Below are 15,101 nucleotides of genomic sequence, written 5' to 3'. Positions count from 1 at the left end.
CAGGACCTCAGGTATTACCCTCTGTCAGTCTCCAGGCAGCGTCCTTCAATAACCCCCTCTGGGACCAGAGCCAAGAATAGTCAAAGATGCTGGGAGCAGTGAGATGGAGAGGCCCTGGAAGGTTCATGTGGGGGCAGGGCATTCGAGCACCCCACCATATCTGTCAGTGCAGTGAGTCCCTTCTCAGGTCTTCTTCAAAACATGCCACCATGGGGCGTCTTCCCAAGCCCACCCTTTCCTCCTTCCAACCTTCCCATGCATATATTTTGTATCAGATTATTTTGCATTTGTTCTTGTGCTATATCTGGAGTTTTCTGGAGGCATTTCAAGGGGGCATATTCTGACATCAGTGCTAAACTGGAGGTACTTGTTGTGAGTGGGCCGTCAAGGGTGCCCCCAAGCACATAGCAGGGAGTGCAGGTGAGGCTAAGAGAGCTGAACCTGAGGATGGCAGGTAGGCATCTGCTCAGGGTGATGACAGAGCACCCTGGGGCCTAGGTGTAACCAGGGCTTTGGTCCTGCCCCAGCCCCCGGCTGTCATAAAACCCTGATTCAGCAAAGACCATTACAATCCCCACCATGGGCTCAGGCCTGGAAAGAATATCCCCTCATCTCGTAGAGGAGAAAACCAGAACTAGAGCAGAGGACCGAGGGGGTGGAGCAGGCCGGACCTGTATTTTCTTTCCTCAGACTCTGGGTTTAGTTTTTAAACCAACCTGTGTACAGCACCCCAATGTGCTGGGTGCTCCTGCTTGCAGCCAGTGCAGCAAACTCAGAGGTGGGCTAAGGGTTATTCCTGTACCAGATTTCACAGCACACCAGGGAAGCAAAGCTGCCTGACAAGGGCTGCCATATTCAAATCTCCCACTCCTACTGTCACCTGAATTTACGAGGCAGCAAGGCTGAGTGGTAGGGTGGGAAGGTTAGAGCTGCACTCAGGCCCCACCCCCTGACCCTCTGCACCCAACAATGCTCCCTACATTTCCCCTAGGAGTTTGTATGCAGACAAAAGCCTCAAAGGAAGAAAACCAGGGCTATGCCTATTCCCAGAAAGGGGTTGTGTCCAATGTTCCTGGTGGGGACCACACAGTGATGTCTTCTTCCAGACCCTGTTCTCACTGTGGAAGGACAGAGCTACTTGGAGAAGGAAGCCCCACATAGCACTGGTCTTGACTGGGGCCTACATACCACAGCATGTCGTTCAAGTCTTTTGACATCATCCACGCCAGGTCAAACATCACCATGGCTGACTGAAAGAAAGAAAGAAGCCTGAGGTCCAAGGCAGCTGTGCTCCTAGGCAGGGTGTGCACCAGGGCTGGGTTGTCCAGGATCCCAGCCAAGCCCCTAAAGATCAAAGGTTTTCCCAGCTAGGGAAGGAAGCATGGGTGGATTCCAGGCCAAACCAAGGGAGGAAGACAGAGGAACTCAAGTCATCTGCATGGTCTCCTCTGCTAACTAGTCATTTCTATGTACATACTTCATCATGCAAGGGAGAACACCTGAGTACAGCACTGTGCTAGTGCCTCTACACAACTCACTGGGTCCCTCAGTGATACCTGGGGAGGCAATGAAGCCAGGAGGTTAGGGACCTTTGTCCACACACTCCTCCTGGCTGGCTGGCAGGCTTACACACACTCTCAGGAAGGCTGGATGAAGCAGGGCCTTGGTTCTCATTACCTGGTCGTTAAAGAGGAAGGGTGCTTCCGGACCTCTGTGAGGAAGATCTTTCTAACAGGGCTGTCTGCAGACAGAAGCAACTAACTCCCTGTGAGCATAGTCTGGGTTTTGGTAGGAGACAACAAGGGGTATCAGTGTCTGACCAGAAGATTCTAAAGTCCCATTGGCTGTGCGATGCTGGGCTGCCCACCAGAGAGGATTTCCAAGGGAATGATTCACAAATCTGGAGGGAGCTGGGCAACTGCTGCCCCACCCACCTCCCACTGCTTGGAATTTTCCATGTGCTGGGGCAGAGCAGAGAGGGAAAAAGATGATCTTTCAAAGGACAATGAGACCTTGATACTAAAAGGGATACTGGAAATATGGCACTCAGAGTTCAAGGTCCCAGGGCCAAATGCTAACACTGAACACATATTTTACTGAAACTAATTTTCTAGGGATCCTTACAGCCTTGAGCTCTGCTCAACAGTACCAGAGTCAGGGGCACCCGGGTGGCACAGTTGGTTAAGCGTCCGACTCTTGATCTCAGCTCAGGTCATAATCTCACAGTTCATGAGTTCAAGCCCCGCATCAAGGTCTGCACTGATGATGCAGAGTCTGCTGAGGATTCTCTCTCCTTCTCTCTGCCCCTCCCCTGCTTGTGCATGCTTTCTCTCAAAATAAGTAAACAAACTTAAAAAAAAAAAATTTTTTTTTAATAAATTAAACAAAACAAAGCAAAAAAATACCTGCCACAGTCAACACAGTAGGTTTTCCATGTGAAATTCTGTTCCATAACACATGCAGTGATGGGCCTTGGTAATTATAAACACAGACTTGTTCTGTATTTTTGATGGTGAACAAAAATAATAGCTGTTGTCCTTTGGTTACCTATTGGGTGTGCAGGATCATCCTAACAACTGCCTCTGAAATGAGGGCTGTTCTCTTCCTTTTATGGAGGAACAAAAGTTTAAGTCTCAGAGAGGCTGCCCCACATGCCCTAGGTCACACAGCAGAAGTTGTGAGGCTCAGATTCAAATCAGGCTTTTATGGTTCTAAAAAAATTTTTTTTTAACGTTTATTTTTGAGACAGAGAGAGAGCATGAATGGGGGAGGGGCAGAGAGCGAGTGAGACACAGAATCTGAAACAGGCTCCAGGCTCTGAGCTGTCAGCACAGAGCCCGACGCGGGGCTCAAACTCATGGACCGCGAGATCATGATCTGGACCGAAGTTGGACATCTAACCACCTGAGCTACCCAGGCACCCCAGGCTTTTGTGGTTCTAAAACATATGCTCATTTCTCCTCATGTTTTAGGTCACTGACCCTTGAGTCAGAACTTTATGGTGAAGTACACCTATTCGTACATACCGACGTCCCGTGATATTCATACTGTTCATAGTCAAAGAGGATGTCTCTTCTGTAATGACATAAAATGCAGTTCTTCAACAGGAAGCAGTACAAGGAAGACAAACATTTGGAAAATGCTAAAACTTGACAGTAATCAAAGAAACACATTAAGTCACAGTACTCTTTGTATTCACTTATGGACTGTTTCAGAGTACACATGTGCAATGCAGGAAAGGGAGCAATATTGACATAAAAGCCTTGTGGCAATGAAAGAAGTAAAATGGCATAGAATAATCTTAGAATCCCACTTTTATCCTAAGACAACAATTCAAAGGAACAGGCAAGACAACACTATGTGCACAAACACAATTGTTCATTGCAGCCTTATTTGTCATGGCAAAATACCAGAAGTAACCTCCAGTTTGAAAAGGAGATTGGCCATATAAGTATAATGCAAGTCATAAAAGTGTTGGAACTATCAAAAATGGTTAGATTAAGTAAAAACAATGCAAAATTAGGTGCGTGTTATGATCACATAAAAAATACACAAGTATGGATACCCCAGGAAGATTGATTCAAAGCCAGAATCTCTTCCAATCATTGAATATGGATTATATTCACTTTCCTTTTCATTGCACTTCCCGAAATATATTTTCATTGTCCTTTCATGAGGGAGTAGCCAAGTACAACGCCCTCAGCTGGAACAGCAGAGACTTTCAGGGACTGGATCAAGTAAGGAATACTCAACTCAACAGCACTGTGGCACGGTCACCTCAAGCTACAATAATCTTTCCATTTTTTTATTTTAGAGTGCTTCAATTTTTTTTTTAATATTTATTTACTTTTAAGAGAGAGAGAATCAGCGCATGAGTGGAGGAAGGGCAGAGACAGAGGGAGACACAGAATTCGAAGCAGGTTCCAGACTCTGAGCTGTCAGCACAGAGCCTAAAGTGGGGCTTGAACAAATGAACAGTGAGATCGTGACCTGAGCTGAAGTCAGACGCTTACCGACTGAGCCACACAGGTGCCCCTGGAGCACTTCAATTTTTTAATTTGCAATGTGAAGAGGAATTATAGATAATTCAGTTTTCTTCTCATTCACATTTTCTATGAAAACTTTTATACAATTAGCATCTATCTCATTTAGGAAGAACTTACAAATAAAACTATATCTGGAAAAACAACAAAAATAAAAGACAAGAGGCTGTTATCCCTAACAGAGAGCAGAAGACCTCTGAGCCCAGTCCTGCCACTTGTAAGACCACAGCATGATACAGAGGGGATCCAGAGCTCTTCTCCGATACAGGGAACACATGCTCACTCCTGGAGCCACCAGCCCAGAGACTCTAAACTAACTGAATTGGGGGTGCCTGGGGTGGCTCAGTTGGTTAAGCATCCAACTCTTGATTTTGGCTCAGGTCATAATCTCATGATTCATGAGATTGAGCCCTGCGCCAGGCTCTGCAATGACAGTGCAGAGCCTGCTTGGAATTCTCCCTCTCTCTGCCCCTCCCCTGGTCACAGGCACTCTCAATCTCTTTCTCTCTGTCTAAATGTATTGTCCTCAAATGCAAAAAAAAAAAAAAAAAAAAAAAAAAGAAAGTATCTAGTCGCCATGGAAAACATAGGTATCCCAGAGGGATTGCAGACTCCATGGCACAGGGTGCTGCTTGTAGTACACACTCACCTCCGGGCCTCCCACTCTCTTCGCTGCCTCTTCTTCATGGTTTGTGCCACTATCTCCTGACGTAGGGACAAAGAGAACAAAAGGTTGAGCAAATAGGGGAGGCTGGGTGGCTCAGTTGGTTAAGCATCTGACTCCAGCTCAGGTCATGTTCTTAGAACTTGTGAGTTCGAGCTCCACATCAGGCTCTGTAGTCAGAGCCTGGAGACTGCTTCGGATTCTGTGTCCCCCTCTCGGTCCCTCCCCTGCTCATGTGCTATCTCTCTCTCTCTCTCCTTCAAAATAAGCATTAAAAAAAAAGTTGAGCAAATAAGCCAGGAATGTACTCCTGTAGCCCGAGAAGGTTCCAATCAGGCAGAAGCCACTGGACATGGACCCCTGAGGGAAAACATGGGTCATTCATTCCCATGTCCTGAGCTCAGCCTGGTCCTAGAGAAGAGAAGAACTGAAGTGGGGGATGATTGAGACCTCTCTAGCCCACTGGCACTACAGACACCATATGGTGGACAGAAGCAGATGCTTCCCCAGTGCCTGCTCAGGCTACACTCTGTCCATGTGCTCCGTCTGTCCACTCCAGCCTTCCATCATCCCCATCACTGTGTGATCCAGAAGTGCATAGCTACTTCATACTGGCTTCCCCACCAGATCACTAAGCACTAATGTTACCAATATCCTTCCACGTACCAGCCACTGGGGTTTTTTTTTGTTTTTTTTTTGTTTTGTTTTGTTTTGTTTTGCTTATAGATCCTAGACTTGGAGCTGAAGAAGCCAGCAACCTGGAAACCCCAACAGGCACAGAGAAAAAAAGTCCTCAACAAAAGCCAAAGGATCCTAAAGAGCAGCCTTGAAAGACAGAAAACTTTTAGACAATAATTGGTCTAATCCAGCCACCACGACCAAAAACTGTGGCCCCACCCCTATCCACTTGGCAAAGACGAAGTAGAAGCCTAGACTCTCACCCTGGTGAATACCTCCCACCTGTAACACTTCCACCTTTCACTTGTAACATCTCTCAACATGCTCACTGGGGTGGTATCAGAGGAGGCCAAGTAGTGAGCCTAGAACTTTCTTGCCCAGTGGTAACAAGGAGCCACTCTTCTTGGTGGTTAATGGAGGTCAAGTGGAGAATCTTTAACTTCTATCTCCACCTGGCTATAAAGAGACATGCTGCCCACCTGCTCCTTTGCCAGAATGATGTCAGAGAAAGCAGGTAACACAGAAGGCTTAATTAAGGTCCAGAGTCTCAAAACATAAAATAAAATGTCCAGGTTTCATTTGAAAAGCACTCATCACACCAAGAGCCAGGAAAATCTCAAATTGAACACCAAAACAGGAAATCCATAAATGTTAACTCAAAGATGACAAAGATGTGAGAATTATCTGACAAAAATTTTTAAAGCAGCCATCACAAAAATGCTTCAATGAGTAATTAAAAACACAGTTGAAACAAAAGAAAAAAATAGGAAGCTTTAGTAAATAAATAGAAAAATGAAGAACCAAAATGAAATTTAAAACTGAAAATTACAATAACTGAAATAGAAACTCAGTAGAGGGGCTCAAGAGCAAAATGGAGGAACAGAAAAAGAACCAGCAGATACGATGATAGAAAATATCCAGTCTGATTAATAGAGGGGTAAATGGACTGGAAAAACAAACAAACAAACAAACAAACAAACAAACAAACAGTAACATGTGAACCTACAACAAAAGACCTAACTTTCCTGTCATTGGTGCCCTGGAAGGAGAGGAAAACAAAAGGGTGAAAACACCCTGGAATAAATAATGCCTGAAAACAAAGAAATCTAGCTTAAAATCTGGCAAGAGATATAAACCTACAGATTCAAGAAGCTGACTGAATCCCAATAGGTTAAACCCAAAGAAATCCACACCAAGACACATCGTAATTAAACTTCTGAATATTAGAGCCCCCATTTTTTTTTTAAATCTCAAAAAAAGCAAGAGAAAAATGACATCTTATGTATAGGATAAAACAGTATGAATGCCAGCAGATTTCTCACTAGAAACCACAGGGGCCAGAAGTAGCATAACATTTTCAAGCACTGACCAAAAACAGCTGTTAACCCCAAATCCCATACCCTGTGAAAATATCTTTCAGGAATGAAGGGAAAAGTCAAGAAATTCTCAGGAAAAGGAATACTAAGAGAATTTACTGCCAGCAGAGTGCCTCTAAAAAAAGTTAAAGGACTTTCTGTAAATAGAAAGAAAATGACAAAAGAAAAAACCTTGGAACATCAGGATGGAAGAAGAACGGGTAAATACAATAGGCTTTCCTTATCCTCTTGAGTTTTAGAATAGAATCATGTTTGACTGTTGAAGCAAAATTTATACCATTGTATGAGGTGGATCTAAATGTACACAGAGAATATAAGAAACTCACATAAACAGAGAAGAGTAAGGGAAGTAAAGGAAGGTAACGTTTCCACATTTATAGCCTGTTGTCTCTAAATCTCTGAGTGTACACTCTTATTAATAAAAATATTTCTGAGAATATATCTTGAATCCATATATTTACAAATCATGAAGATTTAATTACCGTTGAGGTAGTCTCAAAGGGCTAACTTACCAAAATCAAATATGTAGCCCTAAACTTGGATTACAGAAAACACAAGGATAGAGGAGCAAGTAAAAGTACTCCACAAACAAGTGATAAATACTAGACAACTGGATTGGCCTCCAATGTCATTCAAAACACAACAGAAAAAAAAAGAAAAAACAAAAAGAGTGGGGTCCTGGTCTAGGTGAAAAGACAATTAAGAGGGGTGTCTGGCTGGCTCAGTCAGAGAAGCGTGACTCTTGATCTCAGGGTCATAAGTTCCAGCCTCATGTTGGGTGTAGATATCACTTTATTTAAAAAAAAAAAAAAAAAAGACAAGAGAAATAGCTAAACGCAAATGTGCCAGCCCTGGTTGGATGACACTTCAGAAACAAAAGCAGCTGCAAAATCTATTCTGGGGAACAAGTGAAATTTGAATATGGGTTGAATATTAGAGGACACCGTTAATTGCTTACATACAATAATGGTATTGCATTTATAGAGGAGAATGATCTTAGAAGATGAGTTTTTTTGTTTTTGTTTTTTAACATTTATTTATTTTTGAGAAACAGAGAGAGACAGAGCATGAGCAGGGGAGGGGCAGAGAGAGAGAGGGAGACCCAGAATCCAAAGCAGGCTCCAAGCTGTCAGCAGAGCCAGATGCGGGGCTCGAACTAACAAAACACGAGTTCATGACCTGAGCAGAAGTCAGACGCTTAACCGACTGAGCCACCCAGGTGCCCTGAAGATGAGTTTTTTTTTTTTTTTCTTTTTTTCAACTTTTTTTTTTTATTTATTTTTGGGACAGAGAGAGACAGAGCATGAACGGGGGAGGGGCAGAGAGAGGGAGACACAGAATCGGAAACAGGCTCCAGGCTCCGAGCCATCAGCCCAGAGCCTGACGCGGGGCTCGAACTCACGGACCGCGAGATCGTGACCTGGCTGAAGTCGGACGCTTAACCGACTGCGCCACCCAGGCGCCCCTGAAGATGAGTTTTAAAGTCTATTTATTTAGGGGCATCTGGGTGGCTCACTATTTATTTAGGGGCATCTGGGTGGCTCAGTCAGTTAAACATCCAACTCTTGATTTCAGCTAAGGTCATGATCTCACAGTTTGTGGGATCGAGCCCCTCATTGGGTTCTGTGCTGACAGTGTGCAGCCTGCTTTGGATTCTCTTTCTCCCTCTTTTTCTGCCCCTCCCCTGCTCGCATACAGGCATGCTCTCTCTCTCTCTCAAAATAAATAAATAAACACTTTAAAAAGTAGATAAAGCTTATTTATTTTGAGAGAGAGAATGCATGTGCCTGGGGGCGGTGGGGGACAGAAAGAGAAGGAAAGAGACAGAATTCCAAGCAGACTCCACACTGTCAGCACAGAGCCCAATGAGGGCTTGAACCAACAACCTGCAAGATCATGACTTGAGCTGAAATCAAAAGTCAGATGTTTAAATGACCAAGCAACTTAGGTCCCCCGGCAACTTATTCTCAAATGATTAAGCAAAAGAAAAAAATATACATATATATACATATATATATATATAAAAGAAGGCAAATATGGCAAAATGTGACAAATGTGCAAAATTGTTGAATCTATATGAAAGGTATACGGGCATTCATTGTACTATCCTTTCAAGTGTTGTATACATCAAAAATTTTTTTAAAATAAAGTCGGTGGGAAATTATGCATGTTACACATGTGTAACATGCATAATTATGCATGTGAATATCATAGAAAGCATTCACAAACTCAGATTCTAAATAGATGCATTAAGCATGTCAATGGAGGCTCTGACATGTTCTGTTCTGACATCTCATCAAGACCAACGACATTCTCTTTACTGACAAACCCTCCCATCAGTTCTAGCCTGCCTGTTCTTCCCTCAGGGCCCTTGTGTCTGGGTACACTGCACTGGATGTACCTTCTAGGGATATTCTTGGTTCTTTCCTTCCTCATTCAGGTCAAGTGTCCATAGCCACCTTCATAAAAGCAGCCCATTCCCTGTCCAGCCCCTTACCTTGCTTTATTTTTCCTGATATGACACAGCTCTCCACCTGAAACCATCCTTGACCTGTGCTCATTCCTGATATCTCCCCCAATGGAAAAGAAGCTTTGTGAAGACAGGAATTTGTTCTCTCCCAGAGACACCAGGGCCTTACTGACACCTGGCACAGAGTAGGTGCTGAAATATATTTATTAGTCGGGATGGAGAATTCTAAGATTCTTATCTGCAGAACGTGAATGTTTCCAAAGAAAATCCCCCAGATACTGATATTTGGAGCCTGATGAAAAGCAGTTCTTTAATAGTTAAAAGAATGCTACAACAAAAAGGAGCTTTAGATAACAAAAAAAGAGCTGTTAAAAATCAAAGATTAGAAGATAAAGACCAGATGTTGGCCAGAGAGTGGAACAGATAAAGAGCTAGACAAGATGAAAGAGAATTTAAGAATGTATCTGAGGTCTCTGATCAGACTACCCAAAACTCTAGAGAAAGGATGGCTCAAAGGCAGGAAAGGTAAGGAGAAAACACTCCTACCTTTACAGGACACACCCCTCAGATGGACAGAGTGTACTGAATATCCCCAAAATGGCTCAAAAGAGCTCTGCTAAAGCACCTTATTGGGAAATGTCAGGCCAAGGATGAAACATTCCAGAGGCAAATTTCAGCATGGACACCCAGGACTGGGAATCAGAGGGCATCAGCTTCTTCCACAGCACTGAACACTAGAATAAAACATGGCCCTATTAGAGGAACAACTGCCTCCCACCTTTAATTTTCCATGTAGCAGAAGCCACCAGTGTTGGGCAGGCCACTTCTGTTGGCCAGGCCCCAGATCGGGTAAGCATCTCAGACCCAAGACTCACGAGGCTCAAACAACTCTAATCTTTGCACACAAGATGCTTCCCCTGGAATCACCACTGGAGACTGAGCCTGGCTGAGGGCCATAGATCCATGTCGTTCCTTCATGGTGACTGCAGAGAATCCGGAGGGGAGTGGAGAAGGGAGAGGATGTTTATGGTATTTATCGTTTCTCTGTATTGCTGCCTTTTTTTTTTTTTTAATGTTTATTTACTTTGAGAGAGAGAGAGAGCACGAGCGAGCATATGAGCAGGGGAAGGGTAGAGAGAGGGAGAGAGAATCCCAAGCACGCTCTGTACTGTCAGCGCAGAGCCCAACATGGGGCTTGAACCCACAAACTGCAACCCCACGACCTGAGCTGAAATCAAGAGTTGGATGTTTAACTGACTGAGCCACCCAGGTGTCACTTTCTGTATTGCTCACCAAAGAGCTGAGCTATCCTAAGTTTCATTTCATCTGATGAAATTCTACTGTACAGACAAGGATGTCAAAGCTCAGAGAAGTTCAGTAGCCTGCCTGAAGCCACGCAGCCAGGGGATAGCAGAGTCTAGGGTCAATACCAGTGCCTGCTGAATCCCAGCCACCCCTGGACCCCGAAGGCTCCAGCCTGAGCTCTGACCTCTGGGAACGACGTTACTCAAGACGGTGGTGAGGCCAAAACCCACCTCTTCTAACCGTGTGCGCTTCACAGAAGGCTCTGACCCATTGTCACTTTCATTTCCTGAATGCTCTTCACCTTCTTCTTCATCCCTGAAGATATCATCATAGGCAGGAACTTCAAGATCATCATCTTGTTTAATGAGTAGTTTGATCTAAGATTAAAACAAAAAGCAATCAAGGCTCTCTTCTCTCATTGACAGAAAACTCTCCATTACATGTTTTCTCTTACAGAATCTTATTTCCCAATGAGCTGACTCATTAAGGTTTCCGTACAAAGAGCCACTTGAGAATTTCAGACTTCTCAAACATTTTCTTGCTTTCATTTCCTCTCAGAGGCATTGGAGTTGCACCACGCGATATGCAAACATTCCAAAAATTAAAAAAAACTATCCAGTCATGTAAATCTGGGGAAAAAAGACTCCCTCTCATGCCACACTCCAAGCAAACAAAACGAACACCCCACAACTTGGACTCTGAGAGAAGACAGGGAGGTGTGCGACCCCTAAGGGAGTAAAACTGCTGTCTCTAAAAGCAGTTCCAGGCTGACTTCACTTAGAGTGGTCCTTCACATGAGAACATCAGGGCCAACACTTTGATAACATGGGTGGGATCAACTCAGAGAATGGTTAGGTGGCTGTCCTGTGCCAGGCTCCATGTTTGCTGCTGGGGGTTCAAAGAGGAAGCACAGCATGGCCATGTTAGGCTAACAGTGGTCTCTTACACTATTGTCTTGTTGGTCCTCACACTACCCTTTGGATGGGCAGGGCAGGCCCTAGCCCCACTTGTAGGGCTAACGCCTCTAGATCCCCTGGTATTCAATGACACCAGGCTGGGCCTCAGCTCCAAGGGCAGGCTCAGTGCAGGGTTCTGGTCCCTACACTTTCTAGGTTAAGTGAATTCCAAAATGCATTCTGAGCGCCTCCAAGACTTACTTAGGTGCTATGTTTCTCACCACAGATAAGCAAGACCAGATTCTTGCCCTCAGGATGGTCTAACTCTTGTAGGAGAGGTGGATACATGCCTTGCTTAGAACATCAGGTGCGATGTTGCCCATGGCATAAAAGGTACAGACAAAGGATAGAACTTGGGGAAGACATGGGCCCCAAAGGCCTAGTTACCTGGGTGTCATTATAGACATTCACGACATTAACTGGCCTGTGGGTGTCACACACAAAAAATATGGCATCTTCATCAGGCTGAAGGATATCCAATAGGTCTACATTAGCTCCACAGTTTATGAGAATAAAATAATGGAACTGAAAAAAAGAGAGAGACATTGGGAAGTAAGTGCCTTGAGTAGATCCTTTACCTTCAGCATATTAGGTCTCTGAGTCCTTCTGCTGAGACATATCAAGCCCCTGACACCAGTGAGGCCCTGATGGCAAGGGGCTTTACACAGTTGGCCTGTGTGAAGTGCTTTAATGTACTACATATGCCATTTCATTTCCATGATGACACCTTGAGATAGGCCCCGTGGGCAGCCCTGTGGCTGTCTCTGCTTCACCAAGGAGCACATGGAGGTTCAGCATGACTCAGTCTCATGCACAGGGTCAAGAAGTTGATGAGGAGCAGAACAAGACTTCAAATGCATAAATGGGCCTCTGCAGGGGTACCTGGGTGGCTCAGTCAGTTAAGCATTTGACTTCTATGTCTCTCTCTCTGTCCCTCCCCGACTCACACTTTCTCTCTCTCTCAAAAATAGACATTAAAAAATAATAATAATATGGGGCATCTAGGTGACTTTGGCTCAGGTCATGATCTCACTGTTGGTGAGTTTGAGCCCTGTGTCAGGCTCTGTGCTGACAGCTCAGAGCCTGGAGCCTTCTTCGGATTCTGTGTCTCCCTCTCTCTGCCCTCCCCTGCTCATGCTCTGTCTCTCTGAAAAATAAATAAGCATTAAAAAAATTTTTTTAATAAGTAAATAAATGGGCCTTTGCAGATCTCAGTCACTCTACTGTGCTGCCTCTCTGTACTGACAGTGTCGTACAGGTTTAAATTTGTAACAAGTCTCGGGCACCCCATGCTTAATAAGCATCTAAATATCATTTTAAGTCTTACTATATCCTATCTCTATAGAGAACCTTTTGCTTATAAATATCAGGTTGGTACAGGTAGCTCCTTCCGTGATGACAGGAGCTCCAGGCAAGGATTATCTCTGGACAGTCCTAAATGTTGCCACAGACTCCAGAGACCCTCTTCCCTACTCCAGTCCCATCCAGTGGGATCTAAAATGTCCCATCTCTCAGCATAACCCCATGCAGAGGTGGTAAGAGTCCTGGCCTCTACTGTTTAAATTGCAAAGGGAGAAGATATGTTCCTGGATTACCAGTTGGAACTGGGATACTTTTTCTTGGAAAGATAATGTAAAATAGCCACCTTATCTAACATAATTTTAACTAGGCCATATCAAAATCAAACTGCTAAACTCTAAGCACCTTACAACGAAATGCCTGCAACACAAATTCAAAGTTAGACGGTGTCCACATTCACTATCTTTTTTGGTTATCAATTCTGTCTCTACAACTTGAGAGTAAGTCACTCTGCATATATCTCATTTTTTCCTTCCATATTGGCTAATGTAGTTGATACTTAAACATACAAGCAACCTATTGAGGACCTAGAAAGAATGCTAGTGTTAAATTGCAACTGAATTAAAAAAAAAAAAAAAGACTAATGACTCTAAAATGCTTCTATCATACCTGTTCTTTATGCTCAAGAAATGCAGTTTCAAGTTCTTGCCACCCAGAAACCGGAACCAGCGTATACTGCACGTGATCACACTGGAACAGAGCCTGAGAGAGATCATTTCCAAAAGTTATCATATTTAGGACGTCTGCAATTTACTTTGAAATGCACTTAAAAAAAATAAATAAGGTTGAGAAACGAATGACCTGTGATAAGTTTAGTAAAATGTTAATGGAAGAAACTAGGTGATAGAAATATGAGTGTTGACTATATCATTCTGTGAACTTTAATGAATTTTTGAAAATCACCAAAGGAAAACATCGAGGGTGGGGGAGGCTTATTTTATTTCTAGGTCTTCGGGGAAGTAGTTCCTGACCCAACAGCCTGATCAAATGTCATGTAAAAATTGCACCATATTCAAAACCGAACCAATGATCTTTCCTAATAGAGAAAAGAATCCTGTATTTCCTATATTGCTTATGACACCACTGTGCCCTCAGTTGTCACAGGAGCCACTCCAAGTCTAACGGTCTCTTCAATGCAACCATTTTTCAGCCAGGTTATTGCAAAAATACTAACTGCCTTTTGCCGCATCCTTCTTTAACCCACCCAATACTCTTGCCAGAAAGGCGACCTCTAAAAGTCCCTCTCCCCAGATTTCAGTTGCTCCAGCCCCTTACCCTAGCCTGCACTCTCTCCTGGCGGGTGGGGAGAAGAGCGGTTCCCTATGCGCTCCTCACCTCCTGCGCCGACTCCCAGCCCATCCTGCACTCCCAAATTCTTCCCGGGGCCCCGCCTGCTCCCTCACCCTTTGGCCCCGGCCCTTCCCTCCCAAAGTACGCAACGCTCACCTGAAGAATCTTGCAAGCGCACAGAGCGTCCACGTCCGAGGCCACAAAGAGAAGCACCCTCTGTCAGGAAAAGAGAGGGCCAGTTGAACGCAGACAACAGAACGCGGGCCCCTCGTGCCCTCCCAGGGCCGCTCCCCCGGATCCTCCCCCCCCCCCCCACAAGGCCACGAGATGTAAGAAAAAGGGTCACCTGGTTTTGAACCACCTCGTAGAACTCCTTGCGGAAATCGGACACAAACATGGCCACGGCGGCCGGACACCCAGAGCTGGCTCTGAAGATCCAAGAGAAGAGCTCCGGCGGCGGTCAAGACTCCCGCCAAACAGGGACTCTTCCGATTAGCCCAGAAGCCAACCAATACCTACTTAGTTCTCAGCTTTTCCCTCTTCCCGATTGGGCCATATTGGAGGCGGGCCTAGCGCTCCGCCAACCGGGCTGGAAATGTTAGGCCCGCTCCTAAAGGAGCGTCATCCACAAGCAAGACGCAAACAATGTTGCCCACTTCAGTTCTGACTCCCTTTTACCCACAAATCCGACGTTTGGTGGACATCTTTAGTTTGGGAAGAGAAGCCTATTGCCTCCCACTGGGCCCTCCAGGAAAAGGAAATCACGCCATAAATTCAATTCACTTACACATTGAACGAAGTCGTCAGTTTACGATTTCGGTAAACTCTCGGCATAGTTCGAAGGCAAATGTGTAGCTTACTTCCGCCAGCTTCCTCGATGGCTGACGCAAAGGCCGGAAGGTCTACGTGCATTCTGGGTAGTGTAGTAGATAAGGAGAATGGGGACAACTAAATTGGTCT

General features: G+C 44.7%; 1 protein-coding gene across 5 annotated transcripts in view; it reads right to left on the bottom strand.

Moving 5' to 3' along the window:
• Positions 1–14,946, bottom strand: part of CDC45 (cell division cycle 45) — a 33,639-nt gene extending 18,693 nt beyond the window's left edge. For 4 of the 5 annotated variants that reach the window (XR_009251117.1, XM_058692982.1, XM_058692981.1 and 1 more), the window contains exons 1-9: positions 14,929–14,946; positions 14,488–14,569; positions 14,298–14,357; positions 13,461–13,553; positions 11,880–12,017; positions 10,767–10,913; positions 4,693–4,748; positions 3,027–3,075; positions 1,189–1,250 (exon numbers count right to left, since the gene is read on the bottom strand). Coding sequence is in view for 4 of the 5 variants with exons in the window: in XM_058692982.1 (XP_058548965.1) it covers positions 1,189–1,250; positions 3,027–3,075; positions 4,693–4,748; positions 10,767–10,913; positions 11,880–12,017; positions 13,461–13,553; positions 14,298–14,357; positions 14,488–14,538 (656 nt within the window). In the remaining variant the exon portion in view is untranslated. Of the gene's footprint in view, positions 1–1,188; positions 1,251–3,026; positions 3,076–4,692; positions 4,749–10,766; positions 10,914–11,879; positions 12,018–13,460; positions 13,554–14,297; positions 14,358–14,487; positions 14,864–14,928 lie in introns of those variants that run through there. The other variant, XM_058692985.1, reaches the window with a different exon arrangement.
• Positions 14,947–15,101: the final 155 nt, after the last annotated feature.

The sequence above is a fragment of the Neofelis nebulosa genome, chromosome 11, assembly GCF_028018385.1.
Source record: "Neofelis nebulosa isolate mNeoNeb1 chromosome 11, mNeoNeb1.pri, whole genome shotgun sequence".
Lineage (NCBI taxonomy): Eukaryota > Metazoa > Chordata > Mammalia > Carnivora > Felidae > Neofelis > Neofelis nebulosa.
Note: the sequence above shows the minus strand (reverse complement) of the source record. Positions and strands in the feature narration are given on the sequence as shown.